The sequence below is a fragment of the Haliotis cracherodii genome, unplaced genomic scaffold (assembly GCF_022045235.1).
Source record: "Haliotis cracherodii isolate W230 unplaced genomic scaffold, xgHalCrac1.p SCAF_2, whole genome shotgun sequence".
NCBI classification, from domain to species: Eukaryota; Metazoa; Mollusca; class Gastropoda; order Lepetellida; family Haliotidae; genus Haliotis; species Haliotis cracherodii.
Window position 1 is genome coordinate 67422227 of NW_027266275.1, and position 16901 is coordinate 67439127.

The 16901-nt window shown below is 41.6% G+C and overlaps 2 protein-coding genes across 2 annotated transcripts in view; one reads left to right on the forward strand and one right to left on the reverse strand.

The window, feature by feature from the left end:
* The window catches only part of LOC139468399 (kinetochore protein Nuf2-like), a 40788-nt gene that overhangs the window by 10367 nt on the left and 13520 nt on the right, over window positions 1–16901 (forward strand). The window lies entirely within an intron of this gene.
* LOC139469474 (elongator complex protein 6-like) lies at window positions 14622–16682 on the reverse strand. Its single transcript, XM_071251656.1, has 2 exons — window positions 15914–16682; window positions 14622–15529 (listed from the first exon to the last, which is right to left on the reverse strand). Exons 1-2 carry the CDS (start codon window positions 16598–16600, stop codon window positions 15404–15406), a joined length of 813 nt encoding a protein of 270 aa, XP_071107757.1. The 5' UTR covers window positions 16601–16682; the 3' UTR covers window positions 14622–15403.

Genomic DNA, 16901 nt, shown 5'->3' on the forward strand with positions numbered 1-16901 from the left:
GGTTCTCGATTATTTCAACACATTTATTCTCCGTTGACCGTTGGCGTTTAGTAAAGATTATTATAGGCCGAATGCAAATAGCATCAGAGTTGGACACAGAACTCGCGCCTTACGTCATGATACTCATGTGACGTCGTGATAATTGTTGTGACGTCAAACCACCTGTTCGCGCTTACACACACATACATAAATACACATACACATTCCACAAGCATTGCTATTTTTATACCAATATATATATATCGCCTACAAGATCAACACTGTCTTCTTATATTCTCCCACGACCTATGGCTTTTCAAGAAACGAGATTGTAGAAATTCAAATGCCAGGTTACCAAGATGACGTCATTTGTATCTTACTACTACGCGAGGAACTAACTTCCCACGCTTCCAATGATCAGCCCAGACAATTGTTAATATGATTTGCTGTGTGGGTTTGCGCTGGAGATCATATTATCATTGTAAACTAGAAATATAAATGGATCTAAAGATATTCTATCGTGGTTGCTATAACCTTAAATGGTATTACTGAGGCAGAAATAGATACAACATGATCTCATAGTAAAGCTGGGAATACAAATTAGTTAAAAGATGAGACACCTACTCAGCATTAGTACGAGGCGCTTTTTATATGTGGGATATATTTAGGTCCTAATGAAACGAAAATATGTCCACATCTCGAACTTGTACATTAATCAATGCTACTGAAATATAAGAAACGGGGATTTTCTTTACGATAGTATTTGTAAGCCTACATTTATTTTACTATTATAGTACATAGTAGTTATATCCAGATAAATGGGATTTTGTGTGGCCATAATAGCATTTTTTTTTAAATCATAATTTTTAAACACTCGACAATGAATCCGCGTTGCGCAAGTAAATAGATAAAAAAGTTAGCAAAATAAGTAAGATGGTTGTATTATATAATTCAACTTGAAAATTATTTTGATATTTATAGGCTCGCGTGTCATTCGTCATGATGCAAGCAGGAAAGATAGTTTATTGCAGGAAATAATACATTTGATTACATTTCTTTTATTTCGATGAGCAGCGAAGAAAATGGATTTACGTGATTGAAATTCTATTTTCAATATTATATAATATATTTTCAAGTTATGATTCACTTTTGTGAAGAGTTTGAACATTTGAAATTAAAAGCACGTATTTTATTCGAAGTTAATACTAATATTAAATAAGTGTGTATGAATTGTACATAGATATTGATATCTTTATCTAAACATTGTATTAAATCGTTGTGACACCTTGATTTTACTTTGATTTGTATGGAAATTAGCTTTACGCTATATTTGGTTTGTGTGTGTGTGTGTGTGTTTGTGTGTGTGTGTGTGGGGGGGGGGGGGGGGGGGGGTTTGAGGGTGGTGGATTATATATTTCTTGAGCTGAAACTGCAATACCAAATATCTATTTTCAAACTAACACTATGAGCCTGAATATTCTTGTACAAGAAAAGTACATTGCACCAATTAACTGTTTGTTGCAGACAATGTCATTGATATCATGAGCATCGATCTACTCAATTGGGATACGATGACATGCATCAACCAAGTCAGCGAGTCTGACCACCCGATCCCGTGAGTCGCCTCTAACGACAAGCATGGGTTGCTGAAGATCTTCCCTCCCTGTACTTAAGTGTTCCCTCCCTGTACTAAAGTGTTCCCTCCCTGTACTTAAGTGTTCCCTCCCTGTACTTAAGTGTTCCCTCCCTGTACTAAAGTGTTCCCTCCCTGTACTAAAGTGTTCCCTCCCTGTACTAAAGTGTTCCCTCCCTGTACTTAAGTGTTCCCTCCCTGTACTTAAGGGTTCCCTCCCTGTACTAAAGTGTTCCCTCCCTGTACTAAAGTGTTCCCTCCCTGTACTTAAGTGTTCCCTCCCTGTACTTAAGTGTTCCCTCCCTGTACTTAAGTGTTCCCTCCCTGTACTTAAGTGTTCCCTCTCTGTACTAAAGTGTTCCCTCCCTGTACTAAAGTGTTCCCTCCCTGTACTAAAGTGTTCCCTCCCTGTACTTAAGTGTTCCCTCCCTGTACTTAAGTGTTCCCTCCCTGTACTTAAGGGTTCCCTCCCTGTACTAAAGTGTTCCCTCCCTGTACTTAAGTGTTCCCTCCCTGTACTTAAGTGTTCCCTCCCTGTACTAAAGTGTTCCCTCCCTGTACTTAAGTGTTCCCTCCCTGTACTTAAGTGTTCCCTCCCTGTACTTAAGTGTTCCCTCCCTGTACTTAAGTGTTCCCTCCCTGTACTAAAGTGTTCCCTCCCTGTACTAAAGTGCTCTCTCCCTGTACTAAAGTGTTCCCTCCCTGTACTAAAGTGTTCCCTCCCTGCACTTAAGTGTTCCCTCCCTGTACTTAAGTGTTCCCTCCCTGTACTTAAGTGTTCCCTCCCTGTACTTAAGTGTTCCCCCTGTACTAAAGTGTTCCCTCCCTGTACTAAAGTGCTCTCTCTCTGTACTAAAGTGTTCCCTCTCTGTACTAAAGTGTTCCCTCCCTGTACTTAAGTGTTCCCCCTGTACTAAAGTGTTCCCTCCCTGTACTAAAGTGCTCTCTCTCTGTACTAAAGTGTTCCCTCTCTGTACTAAAGTGTTCCCTCCCTGTACTAAAGTGTTCCCTCCCTGTACTAAAGTGTTCCCTCCCTGTACTTAAGTGTTCCCTCCCTGTACTTAAGTGTTCCCCCCCTGTACTAAAGTGTTCCCTCCCTGTACTAAAGTGTTCACTCCCTGTACTAAAGTGTTCCCTCCCTGTACTTAAGGGTTCCCTCCGTGTACTAAAGTAATCCCTCCATGTACTTAACTGTTCCCTCCTTGTACTTAAGTGTTCCCTCCGGTTACTTAAGTGTTCCCTCCCTGTACTAAAGTGTTCCCTCCCTGTACTTAAGGGTTCCCTCCGTGTACTAAAGTAATCCCTCCATGTACTTAACTGTTCCCTCCTTGTACTTAAGTGCTCCCTCCGTGTACTTAAGGGTTCCCTCCGTGTACTTAAGGGTTCCCTCCCTGTACTTAAGGGTTCCCTCCGTGTACTTAAGTGCTCCCTCCGTGTACTTAAGGGTTCCCTCCGTGTACTTAAGTGTTCCCTCCGCGTACTAAAGTGTTCCCTCCCTATACTAAAGTGTTCCCTCCGTGTACTTAAATGCCCCCCCCCCCCTGTACTAAAGTGTTCCCTCCTTGCACTTAAGCATTCCCTCCATGTGCTACAGCGTCCCCTTCCTATACTTAAGTGCTCCCTCCCTGCACTTAAGCGTTCCCTCCCTGTGCTGTAGTGTTCCCTCCCTGTGCTGTAGTGTTCCCTCCCTCTGCTGTAGTGTTCCCCCCCTCTGCTGTAGTGTTCCCTCCCTCTGCTGTAGTGTTCCCTCCCTGTGCTGTAGTGTTCCCTCCTTCTGCTGTAGTGTTCCCTCCCTGTGCTGTAGTGTTCCCTCCCTGTGCTGTAGTGTTCCCTCCCTGTGCTGTAGTGTTCCCTCCCTCTGCTGTAGTGTTCCCCACCTCTGCTGTAGTGTTCCCTCCTTCTGCTGTAGTATTCCCCACCTCTGCTGTAGTGTTCCCTCCTTCTGCTGTAGTGTTCCCTCTCTGTGCTGTAGTGTTCCCTCCCTCTGCTGTAGTGTTCCCTCCCTGTGCTGTAGTGTTCCCTCCCTGTGCTGTAGTGTTCCCTCTCTGTGCTGTAGTGTTCCCTCCCTCTGCTGTAGTGTTCCCTCCCTCTGCTGTAGTGTTCCCTCCCTCTGCTGTAGTGTTCCCCACCTCTGCTGTAGTGTTCCCTCCCTGTGCTGTAGTGTTCCCTCCTTCTGCTGTAGTGTTCCCTCCCTGTGCTGTAGTGTTCCCCCCCTGTGCTGTAGTGTTCCCCACCTCTCCTGTAGTGTTCCCTCCCTGTGCTGTAGTGTTCCCTCCCTGTGCTGTAGTGTTCCCTCCCTCTGCTGTAGCCCCCCCCCCCCTCTGCTGTAGTGTTCCCTTCCTCTGCTGTAGTGTTCCCTCTCTGTGCTGTAGTGTTCCCTCCCTCTGCTGTAGTGTTCCCTCCCTGTGCTGTAGTGTTCCCTCACTCTGCTGTAGTGCCCCCCCCCCCCCCCCCCCCCCTCTGCTGTAGTGTTCCCTCCCTCTGCTGTAGTGTTCCCTCCCTGTGCTGTAGTGTTCCCTCACTCTGCTGTAGTGCCCCTCCCCCCTCCCTCCCCCCCCCCTCTGCTGTAGTGTTCCCTCCCTGTGCTGTAGTGTTCCCTTCCTGATTGATTTACCATGATGCTTGCCTTGGGGTCTCCAAGCAGAAAATATTTCATATCAATATCTAAACGAGTGTTAGGTTTGTATTGATACCAAATCGCAGCTTATAGAATAGAAAGTAAAGAGTTTCTACTTATCGATTACAAAAGGTCGAAAGTTTATGATGACTGATGCTTATTTTATATATGGTGGGTGGTGAGGGAGAAGGTTATCTAATAATTCCTTGGCGTTCACAAGACTGAGTACACATTGAGGCTCTTTATCCATTGAACCTTTAGACTTACCAAAACAGTATTTTATACTATATATCTTTAGAGTAATCATTTACAAACATCCTTCTTTTAATTGTCATTCTATTAATTCATGTTTCCCATCCCAAATACATTTAAAAAGGATTGAATTCCAGCGGTTTAAACAATTTGAAGATGAGTTTGGAAGCGATATAAAATTATGCGTGAAAAAGGGGATAACCAGGGACCTGACCACTCATTGTTTTAATGATCTATTTGACCAAGAAAACAATATTTACTTAAGTTTTGAATATATTTTGTTTAATTTAAAGAGAGTATATAGTAATTTTAAATGGGTCTTTTTGACCAACGTAGATGTATATGCGGACAGAGTGGTTTATTAGAATTTTATAGTTTTATAACAGTTATCGAGGCTTCTTTGTTATTAGGAGGTAGGAAAGCCTTGTGGTTAAGGCGTTTGCTCGTCACGCCAAAGTTAGGTTCGATTCCTCTTATGGTCACAATGTGTGAAGCCCATTTCTGGCGTCCCCCGCCATGATATTGCCGGAATATTGCTAAAAGCGGCGTAAAACAATACTCACTTATACTTACTGTTTGTTATATACGTCTCTGTCACTGTACTCTAGCTTCCGCTCGAAGTACAATACAAAGTTTGCAGAAATGATGCATTAATGTCACTCTTTATAAAGTTTGTTCCGCGGAAAAGCTGTAACCTGACACAACCATCTGATGAATCGTGTAGGGATTTGCCACTTGACATTTATTTATATACATTCGTCCAGACATGACATTTTGCAGATTAGTTTTCAAATATATAGTTTTCTAGTAGTATGGCAGGATAAGCTAGATCCAAACACCGCTGCCCGTGTTATTAAAACCTGTAGGCAGAAACAGATCCCCTTTCACTGCTTTTATTGACATATTACATTTGCTTCGTTGTGATTGGTTGATTTTTCACCGATCGTCAACGTAGTAGACAGCGATCCCGGAAGTATAGGATCCGACATACCACATAATTTGTCTTAGCATCCAATTTAAGAACTTAAGTCATATCAATGTACACAGCTTGTACATCTAAATTAGACTGGGAATTTCACTTGTATAGAACGCATGACCATGCGTGCTCATAAGTTTATGGATATATATTTTATTAATTTTTCGTTCTTAAGAGGAAATAAGAACAATCATAAATATCATGACATCTATCCAGCGTCCTGCTCCGGGGCTTCCGTAGGCCACCTAACGGGGCTTTGCATTCGGTTGACCAAAAGGGGGTTGGTAGACTAACATCTAGTGTCTGAAATGAACATATTTTACAGAAAAAAACAGTTGTTAAATTATAGCTCTAAAATATAATAAAAAGGAGCCCAGAGACTTTCTTCAGATGCCTGATACTGCAGTAATCAAGACTTGCCAAACATTATAGACTTGCATGGGCTGTATTGGATATATTTGTTTCAGGGTCTGTATGACAGACTAGGGGGTTGGCAGATTCCTATTATGATGTTCAATACATAATGACGTTCTCCAAGGTAACGTTGTATGTTAGGACATTCAGTTTACATAAGACATGGAGTGAGTGAGTATGTCAATATTTCAGTAATAAATACCACGGCAGGTCAGTTTAATGGGAGTTGAAAGTCATCAAAGATGCAGGACTTCTTAAAGACGCTTGACACTTTGGTAAACCTCACTAACCAAGACATAACACGGAGCTGGAACTGCCAAACCGTGAATGATAATCAGAACGTATCTTGTCTTGGATTCGAACCAGGTATATATATAATCGGATCAGCATTTCGCAACGCCTTAAGAATATATATATCTCCCTGTACGAATCCAAGATACACTCTGATTGTCATTCATGGTTTGTCGGACCTATCTTTTGTTTGTTTGTTTGTTGTTTAACGCCGCAATATGCGAGCTAACTGTCTGGACCAGACAATCCAGTGATTGACATCACGAGCATCGATCTCGCATTTGGGATACGATGACATGTATCAACCAAGTCTCACCATCCGATCCCGTTTGTCGCCTCTTACGACAAGCATGGGTTGCTGAAGACCACACATTAGCTCTGTCGGTCTATTGTCTGAACAACGTCTCATAAAATTGTAGCGACATGCATGCACGCATGTGTATGTCTGCTTGTACTAGTCCGGACTAATACCGATTTTAGACCATCGAGATAGCAAGATGCAGTTTAACATGAATACCCCACTCAGACACAGTATACTGACTCCGAGACGACCACCCCTTGTTTTAGCCCATTAATGCTGAGCGCCATCAGTTTAGCAACAACGTCATGAACAAGTGATAGCACTATTTGCAACAGTGCATTGATATACGTGACGTTGTTATGACAGTGACAACTAGTGGATAAGAGGCTAAATGTAACAGTAAGCAGACACCCACAGGGTATCATGGCCTCAATCGTCATTTTCTAACAGTACAGATCTGAAGAAAAAACCAATACCTTTCAACCTGTGAAATTGAATGGTATAAGTATCAATATTAATTGTAAATGTCCATATAACACATCTTCACAGTTAACTCTCTTGCCTCGGGAAGATGATATAACTAGGCTTACGGAGTAAGTATGTTTTCACTTTTAAATATTATACGCTTGTCATGAAAAACGTTCCACAATATACTGAGATCGCTTTTTAGGTTTCATCTAGATTTGTGGAAGAATATTCCTGTGCCGCGTAAAAATCTCATTAAAAAAGATATGTCATTTTTTTTTCAAAACTATGCATGATAATCACACGTGCAAACACTTTGTCATGATTACCACAGGTTACGCCATGACGGATTAACCATAGTAGTAATATGAAAGAATCGGGTGTTCTTCAACTTCACCACGACCGCCTCCGTGGTCTAGTGGTAGAGCGTCCACCTGGAGAGCGGAAGGTCCGGGGTTCGATCCCCGGCCGCGTTACACCAAAAGTCAATAAAAGATGGTACTTGTTGTTACCCTGTCTGGCGCTCGGCATTAAGGGGCTAAAACAAGGACTGGTCGGCTTGGAGTCAGTATACTTTGTCTGAGTTGGGGTATTCATGTTAAACTGCGGCATGGTATCTCAGTGAGCTAGCACTTTAGATCGGCATCAGTCCGGACTAGTACAAGCAGCCACTCACACACACGTGCCTGCACGTCGCTATATAAGTGCAATAATCTTGGACGCGACGTTAAACCCAATTTCACCTCACCTCAAATTCAACAGCTGTATTGGCAGATCTAAAGAGAACCAAGAAATGGTTGCTGCTGTGGATGACTGGTTGACAGACCAAGATTTGACCTTCTACAAGCCATCGATAACTGACCGAGGGAAGAGATGGAACAGGTGCATTGGGGACTTCAGGGGGTCTATTTTCAAAGCTAGATAAGGCCCACGACAATCTTTCCGTTTTATGTTGGCTGAGGAGAGGTCGGGTAGCCTAGCGGGTAAAGCGTTCGCTCGTCACGTCGAAGACTCGGGTTTGTCCCCCAAAATGGGAACAATGTAATAAGCTCATTTCTGGTGTATATTCATTTCTCCACGCATATTCCACTTGTTTCTGCCCGCCGTGACATATATCTTGTGTATTGCTGACTGTGGCGTTAAACATTTATTCTTCCATAAATTTGGAAGATACTAGAAGTATCAGAGGTAATCAGAGGTATCAAGTCACAATAAACCCCCTCTGATAGAAACATGCCGATTTGACGGCCGCATCACCGCGGAAGCTATTATATTTAGGATAAGTACTTCTTTTAGAGTCATTGTCGGAAGGCATATCTAAATAACTATGTGTACAAGTATAGGCTACAAAATGCAAAGTTGCGGTTGCTACATAATTTAAAGAGTGTGTGGCCTTTCACGCAGAAAACGCGTTGTATAGATAGTGTGAGCAATCACGAAATGAACCAAATCACCGAGGCTGACGACTTCATTCATTTGACTGTCTCATACGACCAGAACAGGTTGTTGTGGGCCGGCCAGTCATAACCTGGAGTCCCTACAGGGTTCGGAATGAAGCCTTCATACGTACTCAATAGTGAGTGAGTGAGTTGGGTTTAACGCCGCGTTTAACAGTATCCCAGTTATATCACGGCGTGTCAGCTTAATGTGGGAGTATAGCCCGAAGTGATGCAGGTCTCAGACGTTTACCACTTCGGTGAAACCCGCGAGCACGAGTATGGCGCTGACAAACCTAGAAACATAATTTGGGCGAACCGGGATACTACTGACAGCTGCAACATGCCCTCCGTCCATTTTCAAAGGATGAACGATGTAGGGAGTCCAGGTTACATGACGGTCTGTGAAGGTCTGGGGTAGTAGCAACCCATGCTTGCCGTACAAGGCGACTATGCTTGTCGTAAGACGCGACTAACGGGATCGGGTGGTCAGACTCGCTGACTTGGTTGATGCATGTCATCGCATTCCAATTGCCAATCGCATCCCATGATGTCAATCACTTGATTGTCTGGTCCAGACTCGATTATTAACAGACCGCCGTCATATAGCTGGAATATTGTGAGCGGCGTTAAACAACAACAAAAGATAAATAAAAAATATAGTAGGACCCAAGTTCCCCAGGAACCGACCGGGGTCGTGTGATCAGGGTAAGTGACACTGTGTATCATCACACTCAACTGCGTGAGGCCTTGATCATCATATCAACATCACGTCCGTCACATGTTATAAATTTCGGCGCCCTCTGTTGGCAGGAGGGGTACGGGTGGCCCAGTCGTCTAAGACGCCGCGATTCGCTGTGCAGAGTTGCGTCCCTTGGGCACGCCAGAAACCTATGATTGTGGGTTCGAATCCCGGTTCCCCCCGATTATGTTTCTAGGTTTGTCAGCACCATACCCGTGCTCGTGGGTTTCACAGAAGTGGTAAACGTCTGAGACCTGCATCACTTCGGGCTTTCCTCCCACATAAGCTGACACGCCGTGAAATAACTGAAATACTGTTAAAAGCGGCGTAAAACCCAACTCACTCACTCACTCTGTTGGCAGATTGCTGGTTTGTCCGATCCAGACGCGATTATTTACAGGCCACTGCAAAAAGGATGGCATACAACTGACAGGAGCATAGCTAGGGGAAACATTAATGACAGCAATCATATTGCAGTACTTATTTTTCTTAAACAATCATAAGGCTTATTGATCAAACACTAACACAAGCAGGCCAGTGCAACTTATCTAAAACAGAGATATCACGAATTATCCTTACGACGCTCTGAACATAACACAATTTGAGTTTGATTATTGTGATCAAACCAAGATGTCTTCATCAAATATAGATTGTCAATGCAAGAGTATAACCAATCTAAATTATCCACCGAAACGGATTCGATTTGGCGTAAAACATATGTTAACTATAAACATAAACGGTTTACTGACAATCAATATTGATTTAGTGGCAATCACTATTGTAACCAGTCATGTGAATTGCAACAAAAAATCTGAGGTGTTCTAGTAATGGAAAATATACCTGAAGACAAAGTTTTCAGAATAGGTAAGAGTTGATGTGAGGTGAAATCGAGTTTAATGTCGCGTCCAAAATTATTCCACTTATATAGCGACATGTATGCAGGTGTGTGTGGCTGATTGTACTAGTCCGGGCTTATACTGGTTTTATCCACTGTGATAGCAGGCTGCAGGTAAACATGTATACCCCATTCAGACAAAGTATACTGACTCCCAGCCGACCAGTCCTTGTTTTACCGCCTTAATGCCGAGCGTCAGGCAGGGTAACAAGAAGTAAAAATATGAAAGACGACTTCACTGCAACTGATAAGCAGGGATAATCAAGAAATTATTACACTTGTTTAGCTTTTGAAGAAACATTCATACGTACTCAATAGTGAGTGAGTGAGTGAGTGGGTGAGTTGGGTTTAACGCCGCTTTTAACAGTATTCCAGTTATATCATGGCGTATCAGCTTAATGTGGGGGCATAGCCCGAAGTGATGCAGGTCTTAGACGTTTACCACTTCGGTGAAACCCACGAGCACGGGTATGGCGCTGACAAACCTAGAAACATAATTGGGACGAACCAGGATTCGAACCTACAATCATAGTTTCTGACTGGGCCACCCGCCCCAAAACAAAAATGACGGATACTATTAATACATGTGAGGCTTTTAAACATAGTGATAAAGGAGTCATGAATTGTTCCAAAGATATCACCATGGTTACATTCGCCAGAGCACGGGTAAGACAAAATGCAGATTACAAACGTCTACATTGGCCAATGCGCATTTATGTGCAAACCACGTGACCATTGCATGTGCACGATCTGAAACATGATCATGATTAACCATCAAACACATGATAGGACCAAGTGAAGCTGAAAGAAACGCCATGTCATGTGGGAACAGGTCGGCCGTTCCATGTATAACCAGGCACCATCAAATCGTGTGACTTTCCCAGATCCGGTAACAAAGAACATCCGGGTTCATCACCTACGAAGAAAGACCACCACAGCAACCTCTGCAGCATCCACCATAACCGGTTCGTGATGGAAATCATCCCAGACGATGAGGAACCACTAACGTCGTCAAGCCGTATGATATGTATGAAGTGTCATTTTGATGGACCAGCATTATCGACTTCATCCGAAGTTTTGTCATGTCCAATGTGTTTGGCCTCACTGGTGATGGAGAAATGATTGTTCAGCACCGTTTTGTGCTTGGTGCAGAGTGTGTAGTGAGGTGAAATGGGGCTTAAGGGTCCAAGATCATTGCTGTTTGTTTGCTGTTTAAAGCCGCACTCAGCAATATTCCAGTCTGAGTCTGGACCAGACAATCCAGTGATTGATGTGATCAGCATCGATCCACACAATTGGGATACGATGACATGCATCAACCAATACAGCGAACCTGACCACCGATCGGTTAGTCACCTCTTTTGACAAGCATAGTCCAGCAAGCATGGGTTTCTGAAGACCTATTCTACCAGATCTTCACGGGTCCCAAGATAATTGCAATTATAAAGTGACGTGCATGCAGATGTGTGTGTGTGTGTGTGTGTGTGTGTGTGTGTGTGTGTGTGTGCGTGTGTGCGTGTACTAGTCCGGACTGATGCTGATTTATAGTGCTGGCACACTGAGATACTATGCCACAGTTTAACATGAAATGATGAATACCCAACTCAGGCACAGTATACTGAATACAACCAGTCCGTGAGTGCCAGACATGGTAACAACAAGTACCATCTTTTGGTATGATGCAGTCTTTGATCGAACCTCAGACCTTCCTCACTCCAGGCGGATGCTCTACCATTAGACCAAGGAGGTGGTCTCGGTTGCGCAGACCTTGAGGTAAATGTTATGTACGTACGACACTGCATACTGGGAGTCAACAGGTTTGGCAGGGGTAGTATGATGAGCAGGGGTAGTATCTTGAACAATGGCAGGTACAACTAATATAATCCTCGTGTTAATAAAAATAAAGTGGACAAGTCTGTTGCCTATAAGACAACCTCTGTGGTCAATTGATAGAGCATCTTCCTGGAGAGTGGATGGTTGGGGTTCCATCCCCTGGACGCATCAAACCAAAACATGTTATAAGATGGTACTTCTTGTTACCCTGCCTGGCATTTGGCATCAAGGCCATGAAACATGGACTCAAGCGTCGGTATACTGTAGCTAGGCAGTGTAGCGATGTCGCTACATATGCAATAATCTTGAACCTGACTTTAAAACCCATTTAACCCCACCTCAGCACCTATTGTCGATAAAATTTCAAATGTTTTTCTCAACCAGTCAACTGTCTCTGTATTAATTGTATCAAAATGCTTGAAAACATGTTCAGAGACATTATTTATTAAATAAATACAAACGTTTACCTTTGAAGGTCCTGCAGTCTCAGAGGCAATGACGGAAAGGTACCAGACAACATGCCACCATGTAAACTTAACGAACAATTCAGTGCTGGTAAACTAAACTTGTACAGAAAACATCCGACAACAGAGAACATGGACAGCTGTTTATTTCATTAAACATTTCTCTTCATTTCTCAACATCAGGCACCATATCAGACGAACAGTTGAAATAAGTTCTGAACAGTGATTGAGTGTTCTGAGGCAACATTCCATCTACATCACTTGTTGGGCATGACACACAACGATTTGTTTGTTTGTTTATTGTTTAATGCCGCACTCAGCAATATTCCAGCTATATAACAGCGGTCTGAAAATAATCGAGTCTCGACCAGACAATCCAGTGACTGACATCATCAGCATCAATCCACGCAATTGGGATATGATGACTTGCATCAACCAAGTCGGCGAGCTTGACCACTCAATCCCGTTAGTCAGGTCAGGGACTTGTGACTCAACACTTGGGTGGGGCAGCGAAGACAACATTTTGGAGCAAGAATGTAAAATACAACAATTATCAGTAAGTTTGTGTAGCAGACATGACATCAGTCTGGAACACTCTGTCATGTCCTCCTGAATCTTCCCAAGGCAAGGGAGTCATTGACTGTAAAAGTTCAGTTGTCACCCTTGCCTGACTACACTGAAATTTCATGCTGAATCGTAGCGCCACCAGTGGCTATTATGAGTTATATCCCTTCTCTGTCCCTCCTGTTGACCAATCAGATTCCGCCTCCCGTATCACTTGTATTTGCTTCGAACAAAATGGCAGCTCCCGGTCAAGACAACATGATCAATAATCAAGATCTGAAGCGGTTAAGCGTTTGCTCATCACGTACAAGACCCGGGTTCAATTCACCACATGGGTATAACGTGTGATGCCCATTTCTGGTGTCCCCTGCCGTGATATTGCTGGAAAAGCACTAAAAGTGGCGTAAAATGGTACTCACTCACTTAAATTTGGAACTGAGAAGAGAAAAGGAATTATATGCAGAAGAGTTCAGGAGACTTCTGCCATTCCTTCATTTAACAATCTAGTCTAGAACAATAAAATTCATTCCTGAGAATATCATGACTAACATCAACATCCCTTAAAGTATGGCAGCACAATATTTGACAAATTGTGGGGCAGGGTCTTCCTCACTTATATTTAGCAAATACAAAATATATATGAACTTTTTTGCACAACTTGGCAAATGTGCTTTCATGACAACAAATTTACATAATATATATATTATTTATTAAATATATTTGATGGTGTTTGTAAGAAACATTTTAAAGTCAACAGTTCTGTAACAATTAAGGCTCCAGAGCTTTCTGGGACAGGCTTGACAATGATTCTGGAAAAGCGAACAAAATAACGACATTTCATGCCTTATGAAACATAACCCAAACTGTTAGAATGCCAAGAAACATTGAGTGTGACTTGTGTAAACATATGTTTGTTTGTTTGCTGTTCAAAACTGCAGTATTCCAGCTATATGACAGCAGTCAATAAATAATTGAGTCGGGACAAAACAATCCAGTGATTGACATCATGAGCATCAATCTACACAATTGGGATACGATGACATGTATTAAGCAAGTCAGTTAGCATGACCACCTGATCCCGTTAGATGCCTCTTACGACAAGCATGGGTTGCTTAAGACCTATTCTCTACCCAGATCTTCACGGGTCGTAAAAATATCTAAAGAACATACATCAATCACTCTCTAGTTCTTGTGAGTTCTTCAATTCATAGGATGGCAGACACTCACATTTTTTTATTTGTTAAAATTTACAATGTGAAAAGTAAGTCCATTCACCATCTAATTTTGAGATTGGAGACTTGGACCCACCCATTTTATTTGATATCAGCTAAGATATGCTCAGAGACTTTTCAAAGACTTTTAATGTATACTGATGATCTAGAGACATGTCATACAGCATGAAAGTAACTATGAGAATGTTGATACACTTACTCAGTCTGCAGAAAGTCAATGACAAAATAAAAGAAAAAAATATTTCACTACAGCATGTCCACAAATTTGAAAAAAATACAAATATTAAATAATTAAAAAATTTAGATATTAAAAAGTGTGGAAATAGTTTGTGTTCTGCAAAACAAACACTAATAGATTACAATTATGAGTAAATAACAAATATTACCGGTTTCTGCCCTAGTTGTACTATTTTGCCAATTATCACAATAGTGGTTTTTAACAATCTCATCACTATTGCAATAGTAGAAATGCCCCCCCCCCCCCCCCCCCCCCCCCTCCCCCCGACAGTCAATTATAATTGCCGTGAATCTGGAATTCAAACACATGTCCAGCAGACCCAGACAACTTAGGGATGAGACTCCTTAGACCGTAGGGCACCTTAATCACTCCTTGAATGGAAAGTACTTGGAAATAGTTGGTTATGTAGATAATGTGCAAGAATTGACAGTGTGAAGATAATATACAGTTCAGCATGAAAGTTACAATGAACATTACTCGCCTCAAATATCAGGAAGTCCTTTTCATATGTAGCAAGTCTTACTTGACACAATAGGGACAATTTATGAATAACAACTTCATTTCCTGTAAAGGCAACGTTTGGGTATAGATCATTATACTGTTGTCAAGCAAGGCCTCTACTGTCACCCATCAACTTCTAAGTAATGCCTAGCAAACAATTCAAGTCACAGTGGTCCTAGAGGAGACCAACTGGATCAGGTGGTCAAGCTTGGCATGGATTGTTGCTCAAATCAATCACTGGATTATCTGCTCCAGAGTAGATTATTTACAGACCGCCATTATATTGCTGAGTGTTGCACTTAACAAACAATCAAATTGGTACTTTATGGTCTGCACCAAACCATGAAATAACAATACATCACATTTCAGTGTATCCTGTTGGGCAATAATGTAAAATAAATTTCAGAATATATCATGAATATTGTGACATATATTTTTTTGATTGTAAAATTATTTTCTTTTCAACAGTTCAGTTCCACCAAAATACAAACAGAATTGATACAGGTGGTAGGCATGTGACAACAGCATTACAACTACCACATTGTACACTGTAACAGAAGATGACGGTGACTATAACACTGCTGATGATAGGCCAGAGGCAAAGAACGACACATTTTTATCCATCACTTTAAACTGGCGCCTCTTTGTTGTTGCTTTCTTAGGTTTACAGTGGCCATCTTGAACTTTGATGGTTAACTGAAACAGAGAAAAAAGATGAACATAAACAGTTTCAAACTCAAGATCATGTAATCATACTTAAAAAAAAGCTGTACATAGAGTATGCATGGCAGTGTAAGAAGTAAACTGGTAAAAGGCAGTCCTGGCAGTGGCACATTGGTATTTCTTTAGGTTTTAAGTTGGGGTCTATTACACTTCCCACTGACTTTCATTCTTTTTCTTAATATTTAAACACTGAATGGGATAAAGAATAATTTTTGAACGGTCCATGTACATAATGTACATTTTTAAGAAGGATAAATAAAACCTTATGTTGTTGGTCTAACCATACACTGTAAAACTGATATAACACAACATTAACATACCATAACCATGGTAACAACATTACTAATCAATACTTGCCTCTCCATGTACATCTCTACAGTAGCCACTCATGAGCCCAGACACAAACAAAGTCATACTGCAAGAGTGACAGAGGTACTTCCACAGAAACATGGCATCTTCGTCAGTTTGCATCACATTCAATAAAACAATTACTTGTCCTGGAAAGTCAATATTTAGGAGTGAATTTTTCAGATAATGAAGAAAAGTCGTCATTTCCTTTGGCGCTACACCAATGTTTATCAATAAACTTAAATTATCTATTATCAGTACTTGTCTTGCTTTGCCATCTGCTGATGTCATAGAAGATATCCGAGACTTAATATACTGCAGTAATGGCAGAAGGCTACACTGCTTTGCTAAACAAGAAAATGGGTCTTGGCTCTTTCCATCTTCTGTATCTTGGGAGCCAAGAGCCTGGTGGCAGATTGCCTGTCCAAGGTACTTCATTCCCTCAATAAATACAAGATTCCCATTTTCTTTTTCTGTATTGAGGTTAACGCCTTGTTTTTGAGCAACTGTGGAGTAATGGTTGAAAGACTGGGCAAAGCCTATAAAACAGACTTTGTTGCCTTTCCTCAAATTAGAATTGAGAAAGTAGTGAATAAGAAACGATCCATCTGCAGAACTGTCCGCGATCCCCACAAAGCAGCCTTCATCTGTTATATCATTGTTTGAGGAAAGAATGTTGTCGATTTCACTTATCATATTGAGTCACTTCACAAAATAAACATGGGTTTTGAAGAAGTCGAGGCACGGATGAAATGCTGTCGTGCTTTTTTCCAAGGGAGATAATTCAGGCTGCAATTTCGTATAAAGCGAAATTAGAGAATGATACATTAACGACCAGGATCTATTTTATATGTTTATTCTCGGTCAATTCATCGCCTAAATGTTTGATATATATTTTTTGTTAATACATACATACACCAAATGTTTTAATAAAACATTGTTATGTACGTTATTCATATTCATTTTCATTATCCTTGTGTTTCTACAATTTCTATTC

Bases quoted from the DNA above. Each gene is read 5' to 3' on its own strand.
- LOC139469474 (XM_071251656.1), bottom strand. From the start codon at position 16,600: ATGATAAGTGAAATCGACAACATTCTTTCCTCAAACAATGATATAACA. The intron at 15,530-15,913 runs GCAAGTATTGAT...TCTCTGTTTCAG, and splicing joins GTAGAGATGTACATGGAGAG to TTAACCATCAAAGTTCAAGA.